At 44.0% G+C, this 22,157-nt stretch overlaps 1 protein-coding gene and 1 long non-coding RNA gene across 2 annotated transcripts; one reads left to right on the top strand and one right to left on the bottom strand.

Moving 5' to 3' along the window:
• Window positions 1–4,056: 4,056 nt before the first annotated feature.
• Window positions 4,057–6,515, bottom strand: LOC125508598. Its single transcript, XR_007283626.1, has 5 exons — window positions 6,315–6,515; window positions 6,159–6,232; window positions 5,536–6,071; window positions 4,626–5,447; window positions 4,057–4,539 (listed from the first exon to the last, which is right to left on the bottom strand). It is a non-coding gene; the product is annotated as an uncharacterized LOC125508598 (long non-coding RNA).
• An 11,643-nt stretch (window positions 6,516–18,158) lies between these two features.
• LOC125555883 (L-gulonolactone oxidase 2-like) lies at window positions 18,159–20,161 on the top strand. Its single transcript, XM_048718692.1, has one exon. The coding sequence runs from the start codon at window positions 18,216–18,218 to the stop codon at window positions 19,980–19,982; it is 1,767 nt and encodes a 588-aa protein (XP_048574649.1). The 5' UTR covers window positions 18,159–18,215; the 3' UTR covers window positions 19,983–20,161.
• Window positions 20,162–22,157: the final 1,996 nt, after the last annotated feature.

The following is a 22,157-nucleotide window of genomic DNA, read 5'->3' as shown; positions in this document are numbered from 1 at the left end:
TCCAGTACGCTCATGTCAATGATACACTACAGGTTGCCGGGACAGGGAGGAGATCAAACCCAGAGGTGGGCCGTTAGGGAATGGCGCCCTGGCAGCACTCGGGGTGGTTAAAACAACAAACGGGAGTGAGACAACAGCCGGGCCTCAACTCCGGGTTCACAGGCCTGCCCTGCACCTTCACCGACGCAGCAATCGTCAGGAGCAGGCAGACCTGCACGAGGAGGGAAACTAGGAAGGCACGGAGGTGACCCATCTCCATCGTCTCGTCTATTCTTGGCAGCAGAGATGATACGGGAGAGAAAGAGAGAGAGAACAATCTTTCTACTTCTGGACGGATATTTTTCTTTTTATTGTCACTACAGGTCTCCGGAAATCTCTCTATATGGAACTATGCACGAAGATTGCGTTTCACCATAATAAATTGAGGGAAGTAATAATACTCGTTAATGAGGTGTTGCTTACTGGATAAAGTCAAGGACAATTCATCATGATGTATTCTTCTTTGAAATTTATTCAGTACCTTTAATTTATATGGAAGACATTTATTACTCTATATATTGTACTACAAGGCAATGAGTTGTCATTGCGAGGATATTGGCGGTATCAATCAATCCTTACGAAATTGCTATACGCACACATGAAATTGAATTATCCATCGTAAATTCGAAAAAAAGAAGAAAAAAAACATGTGTTACATGTGAAGTCTAATCCATCAAGTACTAGTAAAATACACATGCGTTGCTACAGGCTACAACGCATATAAATGCATCAAACAATAATCAAGGTAGTCTCAAAGGTCGAAGCTCATTTCTCCTTCGTATATCCAGACGTGTTCGGACATCAAACAGGAGTCTAGCGGGCTCCCTAATATTCAACCATCTCAACGGTCCAGGCTCACCTAAATCGAGTGCATACGTGGAGAGAAATGTAGTTGTCCGAATTATCCACAATTGTCGGGGATATACCGCGCAGTATAAACCGTCGGATGTATGACCCGACTGGAGCTTGGCGACACAATGTCGACCCGCTTGGACCTGGCGGTTTACGATTCATCGGAGACCCGGCGGGCGGGTCAGATGGATGACAAGGCCCAAGGCCCAGAAGACCGGCTCGTATTATGGTGGGCCGACTTAAGAGGAAAGGCATAAGGAATATTCTCCTACAAAGGAAGCAAGACTAGGACTCCACTTGTAATAGAATAGTCCTAATTCTACTAGGACTAGTGATGTAACCCGCCCCTTCAACATATATAAGGAGGGGCAGGGCTCCCCAAAGAGGGCCAAGTAAGAAGAAACAATCTCTAGGGCTAGACACAAAGAGCTGGCTTACCGGCGACTTCCTCATGATTATAGTGAGACCTAGCCACAAACAGCATGTAGGGCTATTACCGGATGATGTTTACCGGGCCCCGAAGATGTCTAAATTCTTGTCTTATGTGTTGCCTCTCTCGTCCCGATCAACCCCTCTCAAGCTATCACATAGATGCGTTGGCCTCACGACTAAGTCCTCACACTAAGACATCTGCCGTGACAATTCCACGACAGTTGGCGACCACCGTGAGGCCTGCACACAGTGATGTTGAGTTCTTGAAGGAATCTTTTTCAGAGTTTCGAGAAGTTCGCAATTGGCCGGATGAAGAAAGTTCGGCAGAAAATAGTCTTTGGCAGAGCCGGCAAATCCCACGTTTGTGATCAGAATTGTTATTAACGTTGGAGCTGGCAATATGAGTTTTTGAACTGAAAACATATTAGGGTTTGGAGTTCTGATGTGCGCCCCCAACGCAAAATGATCCGTCGAATCCGATCTGGTAACTAGCAATAAAGTTTGGTGAATTTTTTCGGATGTAGGAGACCCAAACCGGACACCCAAATCGGGTCGGATCTGACAGGGAACCAGGCGTAACAGCCGAAAAGCCCGCTACAAGCAATATCGCCCGAGATATTGGCGTACCTGCTCAGACTGCAAAGCAAACAGCGACAGCGGCAAAAACGTCATATCAATCATCAATTAGGAATCAATGGAAGCAGTGGATTTTTTTATCACGGTTTGGCTGTTATTTTTTCTTTCCGATCTGGCGTTGCCACTACTAATCGGAAGCAGTAGATGCTAGAATAAAACGCATCCAAGGAGTACTACTTCTCTTGAGCAATTCAAGTCCCAAAGGGCATCAACGTATGGAAAGGCTACATGCATGGCTGTTTAAGGCCCTTTTCGTTTAATCCCGTCCCCGCCGGTATTGGGCCAAAACCCGGCCAATGCGGGTGGGTTTAGCCCCGGCCGGGGTTGGATCCCGGCTTGTCATTATATGTGTCTTCGGTTGGACCCGGTCTGGGCCAAATCCCTCGCAAACCGCGTGGAAATCGCAGGGAAATGACCCACGCGGCCCATCACGTGGAAGCGAACCTCTCGCGAATCATTACGCGAGCTCTCGCTCTCTCGCCCCGACCTTCTCTCCCTCTCTCCATTCAGCGACGCCGGCGCCGGCGCCGAAGACGCTGCCGGAGCATATAGCGACGACGCGCTTCCTCCTTCCCCTTCTTCTCCCGCACAACATTCAAAGGAAACGGCACAAAGCTCGGCGGCGACCCAGACAGCCATGGAGCCTGGCCGAAACCCTAGTTGACTTCGACCAATCTTCCCCGCCGCCTCACGCCGGAGAAGAGGAGGCAGCCGGCCAAAAGACCTTCAGGTTTGTTCTCTCTGTCTCTCTTTGTGATTATCCCATGTCTACTCCCCCTTCTCTCTCTATCTGCAGCAAGGGATAAACCGAATGCATAAAAAATCGATATGGATTGCTTGGTGACATGTATTTGTTCCCTGAGGCCTTGTTCGGTTCAAGAGTGTATAATCCTCTAGTGGATTTAATCCTCTAGAGGATTGGGTGATCCCCCACCCTGCACCAAATCCCCTCAGGGAACAAATACATGTCACCAAGCAATCCATATCGATTTTTTATGCATTCAGTTTATCCCTTGCTGCAGATAGAGAGAGAAAGGGGAGTAGACAGGGGATAATCACAAAGAGAGACAGAGAGAACAAACCTGAAGGTCTTTTGGCCGGCTGCGTCCTCTTCTCCGGCGTGAGGCGGCGGGGGAGATTGGTCGAAGTCAACTAGGGTTTCGGCCGGGCTCCATGGCTGTCTGGGTCGCCGCCGAGCTTTGTGCCGTTTCCTTTGAATGTTGTGCGGGAGAAGAAGGGGAAGGAGGAAGCACGTCGTCGCTATATGCTCCGGCAGCGTCTTCGGCGCCGGCGCCGGTGTCGCTGAATGGAGAGAGGGAGAGAAGGTCGGGGCGAGAGAGCGAGAGCTCGCGTAATGATTCGCGAGAGGTTTGCTTCCACGTGATGGGCCGCGTGGGTCATTTCCCTGCGATTTCCACGCGGTTTGCGAGGGATTTGGCCCAGACCGGGTCCAACCGAAGACACATATAATGACAGGCCGGGATCCAACCCCGGCTGGGGCTAAACCCACCCAGATTGGCCGGGTTTTGGCCCAATACCGGCGGGGACGGGATTAAACGAACAGGGCCTGAGGGGATTTGGTGCAGGGTGGGGGATCACCCAATCCTCTAGAGGATTAAATCCACTAGAGGATTATACACTCTTGAACCGAACAAGGCCTAAAGGAGGAGTCAACGATGGGAAGACATGGACTCAACATCCATCTCCGCCTCTTGTGCTGTGGCCGGTCGTGCTCGAGCCACGGGAGAATCGATTTTAACCCCCCAGCTCGCGTGCCTTTGATCTTAAGCCCCTCTGTTCGTTTGCCCTTCTCTGAACCCACCCCAGTTCTGTCTACTTGTTGCTGGTACCCCCCTTTGGCATTGTTAACAACTTTGTTAGTATATAACTAACATATAGAAATAGGAATAGACAAAAGTACCCCTCTGTTTGAAAGGCACATCTCTGTACCTTGTCCGAATTTTCAAACATGCTCCACAAAATATTTTGGCCAAATAATAAATGACATGATTTTCTAAAGCTGTGTGCTATGTTTCAGAAAAAAAATTGACATGATTTTGCTGTAATCAATAGGCTTCCACACAAACAGACTGGAAATAATATAGGGTCACAATGATTCAATGATAGCATAGAGAATAATTCAGCCATGTTCTACAGGACTTCATGACAGCAAAATAAGTGAGTCTTTACCTCACATACATAGGAAATAAAAGTGAGTCTCTACCTCACTTACAGAGCAAATAAAAGTGAGTTTGCATCTCACATACACAACAATAAAAGTGAGTCTCCACTAACAGCCAAGTTCATTACAGCCACAAACAAGCTCAGAGGTCGCTTAATTTCTTCCTCTTAGGTGTCATTTTCTTCTTCTTTCCTTTTGCTGGAGGTTTTGGTGGTGGGGTAGAAGCTTGGCTCCTTGTGACAGGTCCAGGACTATCTTGAGCTGCAGCTTGGCTTCTTGTGACAGCTCCAGGACTGCTACAAGTGGCATCATTCTTGCTCTTGGTTGGTGTAGATGGAACGGTATTGCTAACGGAAATATCAAACCATGGAGATGGATTCTTTTCCCCCCTACTTTTCCTACAAAAAGAAGCAATTAGAACTATTTTCATGTAAAAGAACCATGGTATTATAGATAGAAAACAGCAACAAGTACTACTATGTACCTTTTCTTTGTTCCATTTTGAGGACAACCAGCTTCTCTATGTCCTATCTCCCCACATTTTTTGCATTTGTTCAAGGATCCTTTCCTTGATCCACCTTCCCACCAACTCTTTATCCTCTATTTTCTTGTTCTTCCAGCACCTTTCTTCTTGCCTATTGGAATTGGTGGACGCAACACAAAGCCTGTGTCCACGTGTGGCCATTGATTCTTGTCCGTAAGGGGCTCAATTACAAACAGCCAATACCAGAGGGTCCCCTATTGCCTTCTTCACTTGATTCATGAACCAAGCCCAATTATCTCCATTTTCAGACTCAATAAAGCCATACGCCACCGGGAACATCCAATTGTGATCATCCAATGCGGTGACTACAGCTAGCTGACCATTCCACTTTCCATTTAAATGAGTTGAATCTATGCTAATATATGGCCTACATCCATTCACAAAACCATCTATGCAAGGCTTGAAAGCGATAAATAGCTTGCTGAAATGCACTTCACCTTCATGTGTGGTCGTATCAATCTCAACAATACTCCCCGGAGACCTCAATTCTATTTCAGCCTTGTAGTTGTACAACATCCTGAAACTTTCTTCCCAACTCCCATATAAGCCGTCTGCTGCCTTTTGTTTGCCTTTCCACACTGTGTGATAGTTAAGTGTGACATGATGCTCATCTTGCAAGTCTTTAAGTATCTTCACAGCACCAACGGTTGGATCCTTCTTCAACATAGCTACTGCCTTGTCGGCAACCCATGATTGAGATGTCATTCTTGTCACTTTTCCACTCGTTGAACTACAAATATGCTCCATTTGGTGCTTCACAACCTACAACAAAAAATGGTACAGATCTGAAGGTTATTACTATGACAAAAAAATGAAGCAAGAAACATATAAAGCACAAAAAGGCAGTTACCATCACACAATTTCCATCCCTTCGCCAACTAGCAGTTATAGCCCATTTGCAAGGTTCACCTATTATGGATTGACCTTTGCAAAAAGCCTGAAACCTCCCCGGCTCATTTTTTGGTGCCATATTCAAACTCTCCATTGACAGCCCACTGTTTTAAAGCCTTTCTAAATTCAACCATGTTAGGATAAGGTGTCCCTATATCCATGGCTGGGTTTCGTTCATCCCAGGCAATAAGTGGCTCCTCTGTAGCCTTATCATCAACAACAATATCTGCATCTTTGATATCATGTAAGTCAGACTCCACATCAGGAGTAGGAAGCTCAGTTGCTCTCTCATCCGGCTCTGTTTTTAAACCAAACATAGCAAACATGGCTTTCTGGTCCGGCGGTTTTTCATCTCCATCGTTTTCTGGTTCAATCACAAAGCTTGACCAATCAATAGTAGCACTACCATTTTCTACTTCATTGCCTGAGATCGCCCCCGTGGTTAGGTTTATCACACTGGATTGGTTAGAATCATGCACAAACATTGCATCGATCCTATTCAATATAGACAGAAAAAAATCAGAAAATGCACACACCAAAACTCATGCATACATCAATTAGAACAGGGGAATATGATGTTACCTTTTCAGATCCATCACACCCCTTAGTCAATCCAGCCCCTCCCACTCAAATCCCATGCAAATCACACACAAAACCTAGGGTTCCACGATTTAGAAACTGTACCAGAAGAAGAGCACAAAATCTGTGAAAAATACAAAGGGGAAGAGGTTGCCTTACCTTGGGCCAGCGATGGGAGGCGGCGGATGGGGGGGAAACACGGCGGAGTAGGGCGGCGGACGGCGGGCGTAGCGGCTCTGGCGACTGGCGGCTGGCGGCTAGGTCAAGTCGGGAAGGGGAGATAGAATGAAGAACGGGCCAGGCCTCGGGCCTTTGTCTCGTGCGTTTGAGGAAAACTGGACGAGAGCAGATTTGGCATTTTCAAATTTTGTTAAAATGGATTCTCCCCTCGAGCCACCCCGGCCTCCGTCGCCTCGGTCCCGGTTCTCCTGGGCCATGGCCGAGCCGCCGCCGGTTTTCTGCCTCTCCTTGTTGGAGCCGCCTCAACAGACATACGATCTGCCCGGCGTCGTCTAGCAGCCATCGTCAAGTCGCCACCTGTCGCCGTCGGCGAGCAGTCCACAGCAGCACCATGAGCCGGCCACCACTACTTCACCTTCACCGGCGTTGCTTTGAGCCGCCGCCCCCCGCAGCTCCAGGTTGCCCTCTCCATTTTGAACCGCCGCCTTGAGCCGCCAAGGGCCTCGCTCCTGCTTCGCCGAGCCGCCGCGTCCTGCCGGCTGTGAGCTGTCGTATCCTTGCGGCCTTGAGCCGTCCCTACAAACCGCCACACGGGCCAACCTGCAGGTAACTGTTGCGAACCGCTGCGCTGTCGGTCTTCGCCGTCACCGATGCGAGCCGCTACCTCCATGGCCTTCGTCGAGCTGCCGGTTCGCACCTCGCTTCTACCACGATCAAGCCGCCTTGAGCCGCTGCTACCGCGGTGACCCCCTGCGAATCCGCTGCATCTGCCACTAAGTACAAAGAAGGGACTGACAGATTACCTGCCGCTTTCAATACTGGAGGAAAGAACTTGGTTTTCACCATAAAGAACTGAAGCGTTGTGTATGTCTGAAGTCTGTTTTGGCCACTAGAGTAATTGGGGAGATTATCGGTGCCACTACACGTTAAAGTTGTTCAGAGAATGCACACCCAGATTGCAAATACGTTTCTGTGGTTGGCCTTGACCATGTCATTCACCAGTGTACAGTGGATTGACACAACTGGTCGCTCCAAAGAAAATTCGTTTGGTTACCACTATGAGGAATCTTGCAGTGTATTGGCACAATTGATTACAACGGGGAAAGTTATTTATGGATTATCCGTACGGACAAATCAGGTGAAGTTTGTTCAATCAATTTTTATTAATATATTTTTGTTTTCTAAAGAACAATTATTCTGGTTTGTGATATTTTTTCGTAGGACCGTTATAAATTACAAAGGTGTCGCAAAGGGGCGTGCGTCGGTATTATTTTTGCATTAGAGCTTGTCCGTGTCGTGTTGCTAGACGCATACGTGCGCAGGTCGCCGCCCCCGTTTTATCAAAACACGGGACTGATTTGTCGTCCGTGCCTGCGGCCGGCTCACCCGTGTCCGTGCCGCTTTCCAACACCATTGCCGACTCACCCGTCCGCACCGGTTTACAACGTCGTGATCGGCTCATATGTCTGCTCCCGTGGCCGACTCGGCCGTGATTGATTTCAGCTTCACCATGGTGATCATCAACCTCACGGTGGATAATTTCTGACTTAACATATCAGGTGAAATCCATCCAGTATATTTTTTGTATTATATATTGCTTTTCTTTAAAAGAGCAATTACTCTGGCTTGCAAGTTTCCCAATGCAGGACAAGTTGTCTATTGCAAAAGAGACTATTATATCACTGAGCTGTTGAATAACTCATGCCGGTTTATATCACGGCCAAGTATGAAGAATCTCAAGCCAACTCCTCGAGTCGTCTTAAGACTCGGGGGCTATGATGACATGACTCAATAAATGATTGTCAGTTTAAAGCAGATTCAAGAACTCCGGGTCATTGGAGAGAAAAATAACCCGGCCCTGGAGGCTACTGCCTTATTGGCGAATATTTTAAGGCCGTCAGAAAAATTCTCGCTTAAAAAGAAGGATTCCAGTTTAAAATCCGGCTCAAGGTAAACCTGTCTCCCACAAAACTTTGAATCTCTCAATATCCGGTTTGAAGTTCTGGTTCAAAAAGAAATTCATCTCTCGCAAATTCGAGTTCTGAGGAAAATTAAAGGGACCAAAAAGAGTCTATTGCAAAGCACAACTCAAACATAGGTACCCTGCTTCAACGACCATTGGGGGCGGATCGTATTCGAATCTAGCTTAACCCCTTTTGGGTCCGACTCTGATCGTATTCGAATCAGAGTCGTTAAAAAAGTCTCAAGGTCATTTGGGGGCTTCCTGTTCAAACATAGATCGTATTCAAATCAAAGAGAACATAGTTGTCGATACCCTCTTGATTGGCACAATGCCAAACCCACTAGGGGGCTTCTTGATCATATTCGAATCATAGCTTAACCCCTTTTGGGTCCGACTTTAATCGTATTCGAATCAGAGTCGTTAAAAAACTCTCAAGGTCATTTGGGGGCTTCCTGTTCAAACATAGGTCGTATTCGAACCAAAAATAACATAGATGTCGGTACCCTCTTGATCGGCGCAACGCCAAAACCACTAGGGGGCTTCCCGATCATATTTGAATCCTAGATTAACCCCTTTTGGTCCGGCTTACTGATCGTATTCGAATCAGAAGCCTCACTCTTTTCTCTTTGTTTGACTTAAATTTTTTGAAAACAGTCTTTTGGGTTTGTCTTGAGACTTTTTGTTCATATCTGAAGCATATATGTGGTTTCGATTCACCCGGCTTGACTTTGGATGATAAGTCGCCATCATATGACAATCATAAACATTTGGAAGTTTTGGCTTCTAAATATTGGGTTATCACCCTTACTGCACAGGTATCCTAAACCGATAGTACGATTCAAATATCACAGGAACCAGTTTTCCAAACCATATTATATTATTCAAATCTTTAATAGCCAACATGGCTAGATTTTTATTATGGTTATCAATAGCCAATATTATGATGGAGATCTCCAAAGTCGCTTCAGCGCAATGGTTATTATTTTATTAATGGACATAATTTATTTTTATAATGGAGGGAATAGTCCCGAGTCGCTGCAGGCTTACAACCCGGCACTTGGGGGCTATATTATTCAAATTGAGATTACATCAAATATGCAAGTCCCATGTCACTGCCAGCATGCACCATGTCACTTGGGGGCTAATGTAAAGTCATTTTTTGATCAACTTATTGAAGACCCGACTCATCCCATTGTAATGAGCCGGCCCTTGGGGGTTACCAATTGCTCCTGTCGAAAATTCAAGATACACAAGCCTTAATCCATTATATTGAAAGATCTACTACTCAGTTAGTAGAGTACAAAGCTCTTAACCTTGTGGACGTGGGTTCAAGCCCCATGGTGAAGATTACATCATATGATGTTATTATCAATGAATCATATACAAAGTCTCAGCTCAGTAATATCTTACTGAGTCGGCCCTTAGGGGCTACACGTTGCTGCTCAAATTTACATGATCATATTTACAAAGTCCCTACTCATTATTGCATAATGACCCGGCCCTTGGGGGCTACACTGGTTGAAATTTTTATGAACATAAGGCAATTACAAGTCCCAGGTTGCTACAAGCATGACAATCCGGCACTTGGGGGCTACAGGTGATATGCATATAAAGGAGGAATAACTTCAAATTCTCAGTTTTGAGCAAATCGGGTATTATATTATTATTGAAGAAATCTGCAAAGTTTATGACCCGGTGTCATCATAAGATTAACCTGGTATCAGCAACAATTACATGACCCGACATCATTTGTTTATAACCCGACAATTTTGGCAATCATAAATCGGCAAAATCTACATCTTTAAGTCGGTTGAATATCAGTTGAATATTTCAAGACCAATATTTGTGTCAAATCGGAGCATTGAAGGCCGACTCAAATGGATTATTTCTTATAATCTTTCTTCACAAGAGCCAATGTCAGCAAATGGATTATGAAGCTGGCTTATTGACCCGGATTTTCCAGGAGAAGATGTCAAGGACTTAAGGATGATCAGGTGCCGGCTTACAAGAATATTTAACCCGGAGCACAACCTGTCAAATTTGTTTTTGTGTTTATGTTGCAGGATTAGTTTAACATGGATAAATCCAAATTAAACTGGGGCTAATGTCGGGGATATACCGCGCAGTATAAACCGCCGGATGTATGACCCGACTGGAGCTTGGCGACTCACTGGCGACCCGCTTGGACCTGGCGGTTTACGATTCATCATAGACCCGGCGGGCGGGTCAGATGGATGACAAGGCCCAAGGCCTAGAAGACCGACTCGTATTATGGTGGGCCGGCTTAAGAGGAAAGGCATAAGGAATATTCTCCTACAAAGGAAGTAAGACTAGAACTCCACTTGTAATAGAGTAATCCTAATCCTATTAGGACTAGTCATGTAACCCGCCCCTTCAACATATATAAGGAGGGGCAGGGCTCCCCAAAGAGGGCCAAGTAAGAAGAAACAATCTCTAGGGCTAGACACAAAGAGCCGGCTTACCGGCGACTCCCTCATGATCATAATGAGACCTAGCCACAAACAGCATGTAGGGCTATTACCGGATGATGTTTCCCGGGGCCCTGAGTTGTCTAAATTCTTGTCTTATGTGTTGCCTCTCTCGTCCCGATCAACCCCTCTCAAGTTACCACATAGATGCGTTGGCCGCACGACTAAGTCTTCACACTAGGACATCTGCCGTGACAATTCCACGACAACAATGGTATTTCTGACACACGATCCAAACGCAAAGAAGCCCACCCCACAACAGCCCCTTCGCTTTTCCTATCGAACGCTCCCCTTCCCGCTCGATTTCCCACTGTAGCGGGACATTTCTCACTGGAGCCCTCTCCTTTAAATCTGGATGACACCTACCTCACGTTTGACATGGCATCCTCTCTTCTTCGCACCTTACTTCCCCACGGACCGCGAAGAAGGAGTCCCCCGCCAACCGCCCCTCTCTTCCCTGACCCCTTCATCCCCGTGTTCGTGTCGATCCGCCACCGCCATCAAGGGGGAGCAGGCGTGCGCCGCCCGTGACGCCCCTGATCCAAGGCAGGTCTGATGTGTTCCGCATCATTACCATGTTGCAATATACAGTTGAATGTTGTGCATTACCATGAAACAAAATATGATGTATGTTTACTACTGGTCCACTCTATTGCTTCAGTAGTTGTGGAAAGCATCTACACGTTTTGTATTTGGAACACGATTAAATTTTGGATGGACACGAGGGATGCTGCTCAAACCGGGCATTTGAGGCCCGTTTGAGGCGTCCGTCTGGGTCGGATTTTTTTATCAATCACTGACCGGGCCGTTCGCCCGGGCATTTGAGGCGGGTTTGGGGTGTCCGGCTATAGATGCTCTCAAGTGGCATGAGGGTTGTTATACGGGGTGAGGAACCAGGAGAGTACGTGCTTCAAGGCAGAGTGAGAAAACCTAGGTGCATCTGTATTTATTCTAAAAAACGCATTTTGAACTTGTTTAAAATGTCCAAAAAAAACCTAAACAAAATGTCATGCGTACATCTCTGTAAAATTATGTGTGCGGCATGAAGTTTTATGAAAACATGTCTTTATACTTTGCCGCGGCAAAAGAATGACAAATTTCGGTGCGGGAAAATAGTGTTCCACGAGGCATTCTTTTTTTTCCTTTTTGTACAGGGCACAAAAAGTCATTCTTTTGCAAAACTTTATGTTCACACATAAAACATGGAGATGTATGCGTGCAAGTTTTTTTTGGTTTTCTTTTTGGCATTTAGAAATGTCATTTCTAAAGTAGATGCATATGTATCTGAGTTCATCCATGTATTTTCCCTTCGAGGCATGAACCTAACAAGCTATGCCGACCAAGCGCAGACCCTAAAGGACATTCACTCTCTTTTCCAAAAGGAAGGGGGACTTTTACTTTTGTTTGTGAGAGATAATTACTCTCTTCAAGGCTCTCAATATTGTTGCTACCTCCAAAGTTATATCAGACTCCGCAGTTTACCTATCCTACAGTTTTTTTCATGGCAGAATGTACATGTGTTGCCACACTTTGTTATCTTTGGCTCACCATTACAACAAATATTAAGAGCACCCAAAGGTATCAGAATAATGTAGCATCCAATTAACAATCAATAAATATCGGAAACGCTAGCTGATGACCGTTCGCCAGGGGCAATCCCAGCGAATGTGCTTTCTCCTGTCGGATTTCTTGCACGGATCTTGGCAAACACACGTCAAATTTTTAAGCTGTTCGCTGTGATACAAAAACTGACGAACCATACCCTATTTAGAAACCCCACTACCCACCAAACTGACTAGCTATTGAGCCTCCACCGAGGGTGCCTGGGATTGAATTCCAACCTCTCATTTTCTCTCCCTTTTTATGTAGATGGGAAAATATTACTTTTTTAACTTAGGCACATGGCAATTTTACTAAAAAATATTAACATGACAGATACATATCTTTTGTACATGGCAGTTTTATTATAAGTAACGTGCCATTTTTATTATTAAGATAATTTTTTCACTTAGGTACATGGCGATTTTACTAAAAAAAATTAACATGGCACTTTATAAGATTTCTACATGGAAGTTTTATTATTAATAACATGGCATTTTTATTATTAAGAAGTTAGCATTTTTCTGTAGTGTTTACAAGTGAAGTTTGCTTTTTTACTTCCCCTAAGAAAAGTTTGCTTTTACATGGCTTTTTCATTATTAATAAGATGGCATTTTTATTTTTGGGAGGATGTCAGTTTTATTACAGAAGAGCATGTCATTTTTTTATTATTGTTGGCATGACATTTTTATTATTAAGAAGATGGTAAGAGCATGGAAATATGTATATTGATAGGAAAATTTTCTTTTATTTATTTCATTTGACACGACATTTTTTATGATTTTTACATAGTGTAATAAATAAATAAATAAATAATATACAACATGTCATTTTTTTGGGTCCATGGCAAATATAAAGAAGAGAAGAGTTAACTGGGCCTATGGGCCTATGAGTTGTTCGCCCTGGATCTCTGTGTGGCAAACCATCCAGAGAGGGAGCGAAACGGGCGCTCCTATTCGGTGAAATCACCAATTAAGGAGCACTCTTTGCAAAAATCACTCCCACCTTCTCAAATGGTGACAAGTAGTGTACTTCATGTACGCCATTTCTTGCAATCTGTGAGTTTTCTTTTTTTCCATCGATCGGCTTATTCAAAATGCTTTATCTCTTAAATCGTGCGTCCAAATCTTGAACCCTTTTCACCATTAGATTTCTTGCGTCGAGATCTTCAAAAATCTATGTCATGTTGATAGGATTTGATGAACTTTTTTTCACGAAAAACAACACTGGAAGCACGATTTTTTTCCCTTTCGAGAGGCACAGCCGCGCCTCTCGCGAAAGAAAAAAACATGTTTCTTTTTGTTTCAGGGAAGCATGGTCGTGCCTTTCGTGGAAGCAAATCCGTTCCTCCCGCGGAAACAAAATCGTGCCTCTCGCGAAAGAAAAAAAAATAGTTTTTTCTCCGTTTTTTGAGAGACACGACTGTGGCTCTCGCCAAAGTAAAATCGTGCCTCTCGCGGAAAGAGAAAGACGTGTTTTTTTTCTGTTTCCGAGAGGCACAGTCGTGGCTCTCCGCGGAAGCAAATCCATGCCTCTCACGGAAGGAAAAAAAAAGAACATGTTTTTTTCCATTTCACAGAAGCAAATTAGCGCCTCTCGTGTAAGCAAAACCATACCTATCGTGAAAGGGAAAAAACAAGCGTTTTGTTTTCATTTCCGAAAGGCACGACCGTCCCTCTCGCAGAAGAAAAAAAAACGTGTTTTTCCATGCAATTTTTTTGTCAACAAGCTAAGTAAGACCTATGGAAAACCGAAAAGTCGAAAAAACCAGGGGAAAACATCTAAAACGCTGAAAACGTGTGCGGAAAATAAAATAAAAACAAAATCCGACAAGAGCGCACAGAGCGCGACACATGGTAGTGTCTAAGGGCGCGTCAAGTGACGCGCTCTCAGCCCATCCAACCTAACCCTTTGGAAGGCTCCCGAAGGTGCGAGCGTACATGCAAGCGCGCACCGCACCCTCGGTCGCACCCCTATTGGGCCAGCCCATAAGCAAAGCAGGACACCCCATTTTTTTTGTTTCTTTTGCTTTTTACTTTTTTCCTGTTTTCATTTTTTCCTATTTAAAATAATTCAAAATTAAAAAATCAAAATCTCAAAAAGTGAATTTTGGTAAAAATTCCAGAAATCATAAAATTTTCATGGTTTTAAAATGTCCAAGATTTTGACCAAAAATATTCGTTATTGAACAAATGCTCGTGAATTAAAAAAATGTTCACGAATTCAAACAAATAATTTAAAAAAATGTTTGATTTCAAAAAAATGTTCGCAATTTCGAAAGAATGAAAATTTTTATTTTGATGTACAATTTTTGATGAGCACTTCTTAATAATGATGAACACAGTTTTGTATTGGATGAACAAATTTTGAATTCGACGAACAATTTTTTGAACTTGATGAACAAAATTTGTTTTCAAGAACATTTTTTAAGAAAGGATGAACAAATTTTGAATTTGATGAACATTTATTCAATATCGTTAGAATTTTTTTTGAATTGATGAATGTTTTTAAATCCCATGAAAACAAATGAATTCAATGTAGATTTTTTGAGTTGATAAATGACTTTTATTGATGAACATTTTTTACACTAGTGAACCTTTTTTTGAATATGGTGCACGAAAAAATGTTTGCAAACAAAATTTGCAAAAATATGAAAACGTAATGAAGAAAATTAGAGAAAAGAAAAAGGAGAAGGATAAATGAAAAAAAAAGAAAAAGAAAAACGAAAAACGAAAAAGAAGGAAAAACGAAAGAAAAAAATGAAACTGGGCCGGCCCATACATACATGCCATATCGGAGCCACCTAGCGAAATGTTAGCTCGATCCTGTGTGGGGAGGTCCTATTGGGTGCCACAGGCGCTAGAAGTCCTCCCTGGCGCCTACTACACGGCCGTGTTGGGCCGGCCCAACAAACGTGTACAACATCGAAAAATCATTGCGTTTAAAAAATCGCAAAAATAAATGATCTAGACAGGTTTCGAACTCATGCAGTTCCACCAGTCATACGTAACAGCGCAGAGTATGTAATAATGAAGTTGCCTTGCTATTTTATTGCACAAAACTGTACCAATTAATATTTTGTGAATTATTTGACGAAAAAAATCGTGAATTTGAAAAGGTTCATAGATTTCGAACAAAGTTCATCAATTTTTAAGAAAAGTTCATCAATTTTAAAACAAAAAGTTCATCAAACTTGGAAAAAGTTCATGGATTTTCAAAATTAGTCCATCAATTTTCAAGAAAAGTTCACAAACCTGAAAAAAAGTCATCAATTTTGAAAAAGTTCATAAAATTTGAAAAAATCACCGAAATTGAAAAAAGTTCACGGATTTTTTTAAAATAGTTCAATCATTTTCTAGAAAATTTCACATACTTGAAAAAAAGTTCATTAAATTTGAAAACAGTTCATCGAAACTGAAAAACTTTCATGAACTTTCTAAGAAAGTTCATCGATTTTTAAAAAGTTCATCAAATTTGAAAAACAAGTTCATGATTTTTTTTAGAAAAGTTCACAAAAATTGAAAACAGTTCATGGTTTTGGAAAAAACGTTCATTGATTTTGAAGAAAAAGTTCATCGATTTACAATCACACATTTAAGAAAAATAAATAAAAATAAAAAGGACAGAAAAAAAAGAAACAAAAAAAGTAAATGTGAACTGGAGAAAGAGTAAGGACGTAGTGCATAAGCTAGCGATGGTCGTAGTGGCTAGCATGGTGCGCTGTGAACGTGTAGGTCCTGTCCTGGGTTCGAGTCGGCGCAGCTCTCTATATTTTGTACTTTATAAAGAGACGTAGCAAAACGGTAAGTGGGCCGGCCCATCTCGCGGTAGAGGGAGTTCGCGGCAGGCGCCCGTTTGCGAAATGACATGTAATGGGCGCCTGTAGTGCTAAATAGGAACACCCCCCCCCCCCCCCGGGAACGAAAACGAAAACATTCAATGGGACATCCATCGCAGGCTATTAGAGTCCATAAATTAACATGTAATCAATTATTCTATCACACATAAAATTTAACATAAGACCTCTTTTAATTCACATGTCCTTAAATAAGGTGTTAAGCATATTAAATAGCTTAGCAACCAAACTCCCCAATGCACGGATGCTTTGCTTCCTGTAGCTAAGCTCTGTTTGTTTAATTAGTCATAGTATCTTTTGTAGTATGTAACTTTGTGGTCTATTTCTGTCATGTATTAAGCAAATAATATTCTTAAGTAAAACACATGAAAATATATTTGACTCGAGTCCATACATAAAGTGCCAATAATATGTCTAAAGTAACTAATGATCATAATCTGTTTTGGTCCAAACTTTTTCCAAATATGCTCTACCAAATCAGTCTTTCAGTGCTATATGCGTCGCGCGGTCTCGGATTCTTGCATCCCTTTGTAGCACCTGGGCAAATACCTACATGTCGTCAAATGTGAATACTGATGATAGGACAATGATACGACACTTCACATGGGATCAAATTAACTGTGTTTTCACCTAGGGTCATGCGCTTGGAGTCATTTCCTCGTGGGGTCACCGATTCGCTCTCTCTCATCATTAATTTAACCTGCCACGTCTGAATTTTGTCTATATGACAGGCTTAGCGCCGGTCCAAGTTGAAGCATTGAGAGGGGCCTAATGCACCGACAATGCGTGGTGCATTAGGCTAGTCATAGTGGGAGTAACTTAACTAGTAACATAGCGCATTTTAATTTTTTTTGTTTATGTGGCATATAATTAATGAGAAGTGGTAACATAATATGTTACTCGAACACGCTTCCTAATATAAAATAAGTCTACAAGCTAATAAATAAAATCTTCTATAATACGACTACTATGTTACTTTGCACTATAAAGATAATAATTTAGACTAGTGTCATATGCATGACACTAGTATAAGTTACTCCCCACTATAACCAGCCGAGGAAAGCTGAACGGAGAAATCAAACCCAAGAGCGATCCTTGTCAATCACCGAAACCTGATGAGGTCAAACCTAGCTAACATTCATAAAGCCTCCTTATTGGATAAGGATTGACTCTGTAAGTTTGCATGTTAGTCGTCCGGAAGACATGCATGTACACAAAAACTGGCAGAAGTAGCTTTCAGCAAGATGGATGAAAAACCGCAAAATCACGCTAACAGATACTAGCTGACTAAACTTTTCGTCTCTTTGATTTGAAAGCCATGACTTGCAACAGCCAAGAAAAGGACATCCAACCTAGAGGATAACGTTGTTGACAAAGTTTTTAGCCATACAAGCATTTCTCCATTAGGCAAATCCCGCTGACTATTTTTTGTGACGTACAGGCAAATTTCGGACATGCATTGTGATAAAACTACTAGACTGTGTTTTCCTTTTGCTATTTTGCTTGATAGAAACTGTTGCCCACGCTGTTCCCTCAAGATTAATGGTGTTGCAACTTCAGGGCCTCCATCTATGGTCTATTCTTTCGTGTCATTAGTCCACGCATGCACTTGCTAGCTACCTTCTATTACTCCGTTTTAAATTAGTTGACTTGAATTTATCTAAATACAAATGTATCTATACTTGTTTAGTGTCTATATACATTCGTATCTAGATAAATATAGGTCAAGTAATTTGGAACGGAGAGAATAGATCTGTCGGTTAACTTGTTGAACTCACTCACGCGAAAACATTGCAAGGTTTATATGACAGATAGGCAGGTCAGATACTCGATGAAGTCAGACTCCAACGTGCATGCCTGCACAAATATGACCGGGTGGAATAGGACTTTTCCCCCAAGCTGTGCGCCATGCCGAGACCTTCTATTTAAGGCCTAGCTTGTCTCTATTAGCTACAACCAGTCAAGACAAAACAATGTCAATGTCACATGGCCAAACAAGAGCAATGGAAAGCTTGCTGGTGCTTCTCTCCCTTGGAGTCCTCGTCCAGCTCGCTGGCTGCAGCCCTCCGCCGGACCCGGTGATCTGCACGCATGGCACGTCCAACTGCACCATCACCAACACGTACGGCTCCTTCACGGACCGCACCATCTGCCGCGCGGCCAAGGTCACCTACCCGGGGACCGAGCAGGAGCTCGTCGCGGCCGTGGCAGCCGTGGTGTCCACAAAACAGAAGGTGAAGGTGGCCACCAAGCACTCACACAGCATTCCCAAGCTGGCGTACCCCGGCGGCGACGAAGGTACACTCATAAGCACGGCGCGGCTCAACCGGACGGTGTGCATCGACGTCGCGAAACGCCTCATGACGGTGGAGAGCGGCATGCTCCTTCGGGACCTGATCGAGGCCGCTGCCGCGGCGGGGCTGTCCCTGCCTCACTCACCGTACTGGTACGGCCTGACCATCGGGGGCATGTTGGCGACGGGCGCGCACGGGAGCTCGCTGTGGGGAAAGGGAGGCGCCGTGCACGAGTACGTGGTCGGGCTGAGGATCGTAACTCCAGCGCCGGCGAGCCAGGGGTTCGCCGTAGTGAGGGAGCTAGGTTCCGATCACCCAGACCTGGATGCCGTTAAGGTCTCCCTTGGCGTTCTCGGCGTCATCTCTCAGGTAACTCTGACCATGCAGCCGTTGTTCAAGCGGTCGGTGACGATGGTGCAGCGCGACGACTCAGACATGGCGGAGAAGGTGGCCGCGTGGGGCCACCTCCACGAGTTTGGCGACATGACGTGGCTGCCGTATCAGGGCAAGGTGATCTACCGCCAGGACGACCGCGTCGACGTCTCGACCCCAGGCAATGGCCTCAATGACTTGCTCCTTTTTCACGCCAGTCCCACCCGCAGGCTCATCGATGCAAGAGTCGCTGAGGAGAGGCTGCAGGAGAACGGCACCGACACCGCCCGATGCGCGGCGGCGGAACAGCAAGCGGCCGCCTTCGAGCAACGGTCCTATGGTTTCACAAACGATGGCGTCTCTTTCACAAGATACCCGGTGGTGGGGTACCAACACCGCATCCAGGCGTCTGGCACATGCCTCAGTAGCCCAGAGGATGGCCTCCTCACCTCCTGTGCTTGGGACCCGCGCATCCAAGGCTCCTTCTACTACAACTCCGGCTTCAGCGTCGCAGCCTCCAAGGCACGGGCGTTCGTCATTGACATGCAACGTCTCCGCGACCGCAACCCGGACATGTTTTGTGCTGCCCTCGACTCCAAGGTGGGCGTGGTCATGCGGTACGTCAAGGCGTCATCGGCTTACCTTGGTAAAAAGGAAGACTCCGTCGACTTCGACATCATCTTCTACCGGAGCCACACAAACGGCATGCCACGTGTGCACGCCGACGTGGTGGACGAGATTGAGCAGATGGCGCTGCGCAAGTATGGCGGCCTCCCGCATTGGGGCAAGAACCGGAACTTCGCCTTCGATGGTGCCATCGCAAAGTACCCAAAAGCTCATGAATTCCTTAAAGTGAAAAATAGGTACGACCCCGACGGGCTCTTCTCCAATGAGTGGACTGACCAAGTACTCGGTATCAATGGAACTCCCAACGTCATCAAAAAGAGTTGCGCCATCGAAGGACTCTGTGTCTGCTCCAGTGACTTGCATTGTGCTCCGGAGCAGGGCTACTTATGCAAGCCAGGGAAGGTGTACAAGGAGGCTCGAGTCTGCTCGTTCATCACAGATTATTAGAGGTGACTCGCGCTTTGCCACGTTAAGTCTTTTTTATGCAGTCTGTCAGTTGCTTCATTATTGTTGTTTCACCTGAGTTGGACTAGCTTTTAATTACATCAATGATTTGTTTTTGATTCACTTTTATCTGATGAATGTGGAAGCAGTATGTTATGTGTGAGGTGGAGTAAGTTCTTATATGTGTGGTTGTGCTATTCTTATTTTTAACACAGAAAACAACATATGTGTGCCATGTTCACTTAGGAGTTGACCCAAAAGCGATACACAAATTCACTCCCTTCCATATGGGCATACTAGTGACCCCAAAGCCACGATGGAGTGCCATCATTCCTAGGGAGCTTTGAATTTTACTTCCTCCGTTCCGAATTACTTGTTGCATGTATGGATGTATCTAGATGTATTTTAATTCTAGATACATCCATTTCTGTGAAGAATAATTTGGAACGGAGGAAGTAGAAGATACAAAAACACACATAAATTTCTGGACTCCATTTGCATTTGATATTCACATCGACTCTAAAATTGATGGTCTAAAACATGACCGAAAGTGGAAGATAAAGATACCATAAGAATGATATTCCTTGTGTGGAACATAAAGATGTATTTTGTATATGCTATAGATGAAATTGTGGCAACGAGTAAGGAATTTGACTCACAAATCAACATGCAACAAGAAAGTGAGATGCCCATATCGTTTACAATTTGTACATGCGAAAGTAAGAGATGTCAAGGCCCGTTGATTTGAAATTTATTGAAAAGAAGAGAATTGGACAGTCAAATAATTTATTTATTTTTATCATCAAAACTTTATTCCTCAAACAATGGCCATATCGTTTACAATTTGAGGCAAAATATAGTCGAGGCCATTCGAGTTCTAAGACAGTCAAATAATTTTAACATACATGACAATCAAACCGTCCAGCAAAACAAAGAATCACGAACCACACACAATTTCCAAAATACGAAGGGTGTGAGAAAAGCATACAACCGTAGTTGGAATGGTGATCCTTCCCAAAAAAGCATATGTTGTTCGGATATCCATAGTTACAAAATGGAAAATACAGTGAATCAGTTAATTGGTCGTAATCATACCCCCCCCCCCCCTAAATCTAATTATCAGTAAATCAAAGAAGTTGATTGTAAGTATGCATTGGAGTGATTTGCGATAAAATAGAACCAATAAATTCTAAAATGAATCAAACATGGTGATGTCCTTAAAAAACATAACAAGGAATACCTTTCGAATTGCTCCTAAGAGCGTCAAAACCTAGCAAGAAGATTTGGAGCATAGGAAAATAAGCCAGCAAGAAATATCTAATGAATATAAATAAAGAATAATGTAGACTACGAAAACTCCGCACTGCCATGTTAAAAAAATTACAGGAGCACCATACCATATGGCAAAATGTTAGAGAATCTATAGCCGGACTCCTCAAATCCATCTCAAACGTCCGCGGACGCGACCGGTCGATGACCAAACAGGAGAGAGAAGGGAAAAAGTGATCCAACCGAACCCCTCGTATCATCCCTAAACGTCCAGACTGTCCGTGAACCCTCATATTGAGGACAAATGCAGGGAGGATATGAGGGCTCGTGGACGCACCCGGTCAGTCCGTCACGTAGGACGCTGCTCACCCCGGACCACATTTTCTCTTTCTTTCTTTATCCTTTTCTTTCTCTCTCTTCATCTCCATCAATCACATGCACGCTACCGGACATATAAGGAAGAAAATGAGGAGTATGGCTGCATAGACGGACAAATATGGGTTCAAAACGGACACGCCCGGTCACTGACCGTGCGTCGGCGGGCATGGGGCATATTCGTTAAGTCCGGCTGTAGACGCTCTTGGAGGAGTACTAGGACAGTGGAAGTCAACGTTACACATTGGTTGGCCATGTGTCATGAAAACCATAAGTTGCCAAGATCTTCCATCTCTACCTACATATTACTCTTTGTATCTTCCGCACAAATAGAGACATCCAACATACATTATAGTTTTTTCTCTCAAAAAACACCACATTACGGTTTCTTGGTATTTAGTTCTTTCTATGTAGATACAACCTTTAGTCATATGAATGATGTATTGAAAAGATCAATTTAAGGTGCATATATCCATGGTCATGTAAGTCATGAAGAGAATAATTTCTTGTGCTTTTATTCATGCTCATGTAAGT

The sequence above is a fragment of the Triticum urartu genome, chromosome 5 (genome assembly GCF_003073215.2).
Source record: "Triticum urartu cultivar G1812 chromosome 5, Tu2.1, whole genome shotgun sequence".
In the NCBI taxonomy this organism is placed as follows: Eukaryota; Viridiplantae; Streptophyta; class Magnoliopsida; order Poales; family Poaceae; genus Triticum; species Triticum urartu.
The sequence above is the reverse complement of the archived record's forward strand: the minus strand, read 5'-3'. Positions and strand labels throughout refer to the sequence as shown.

Excerpts from the sequence above, each read along its gene's own strand:
- LOC125555883 (XM_048718692.1), top strand. The coding sequence starts at position 18,216 with ATGTCAATGTCACATGGCCAAACAAGAGCAATGGAAAGCTTGCTGGTG.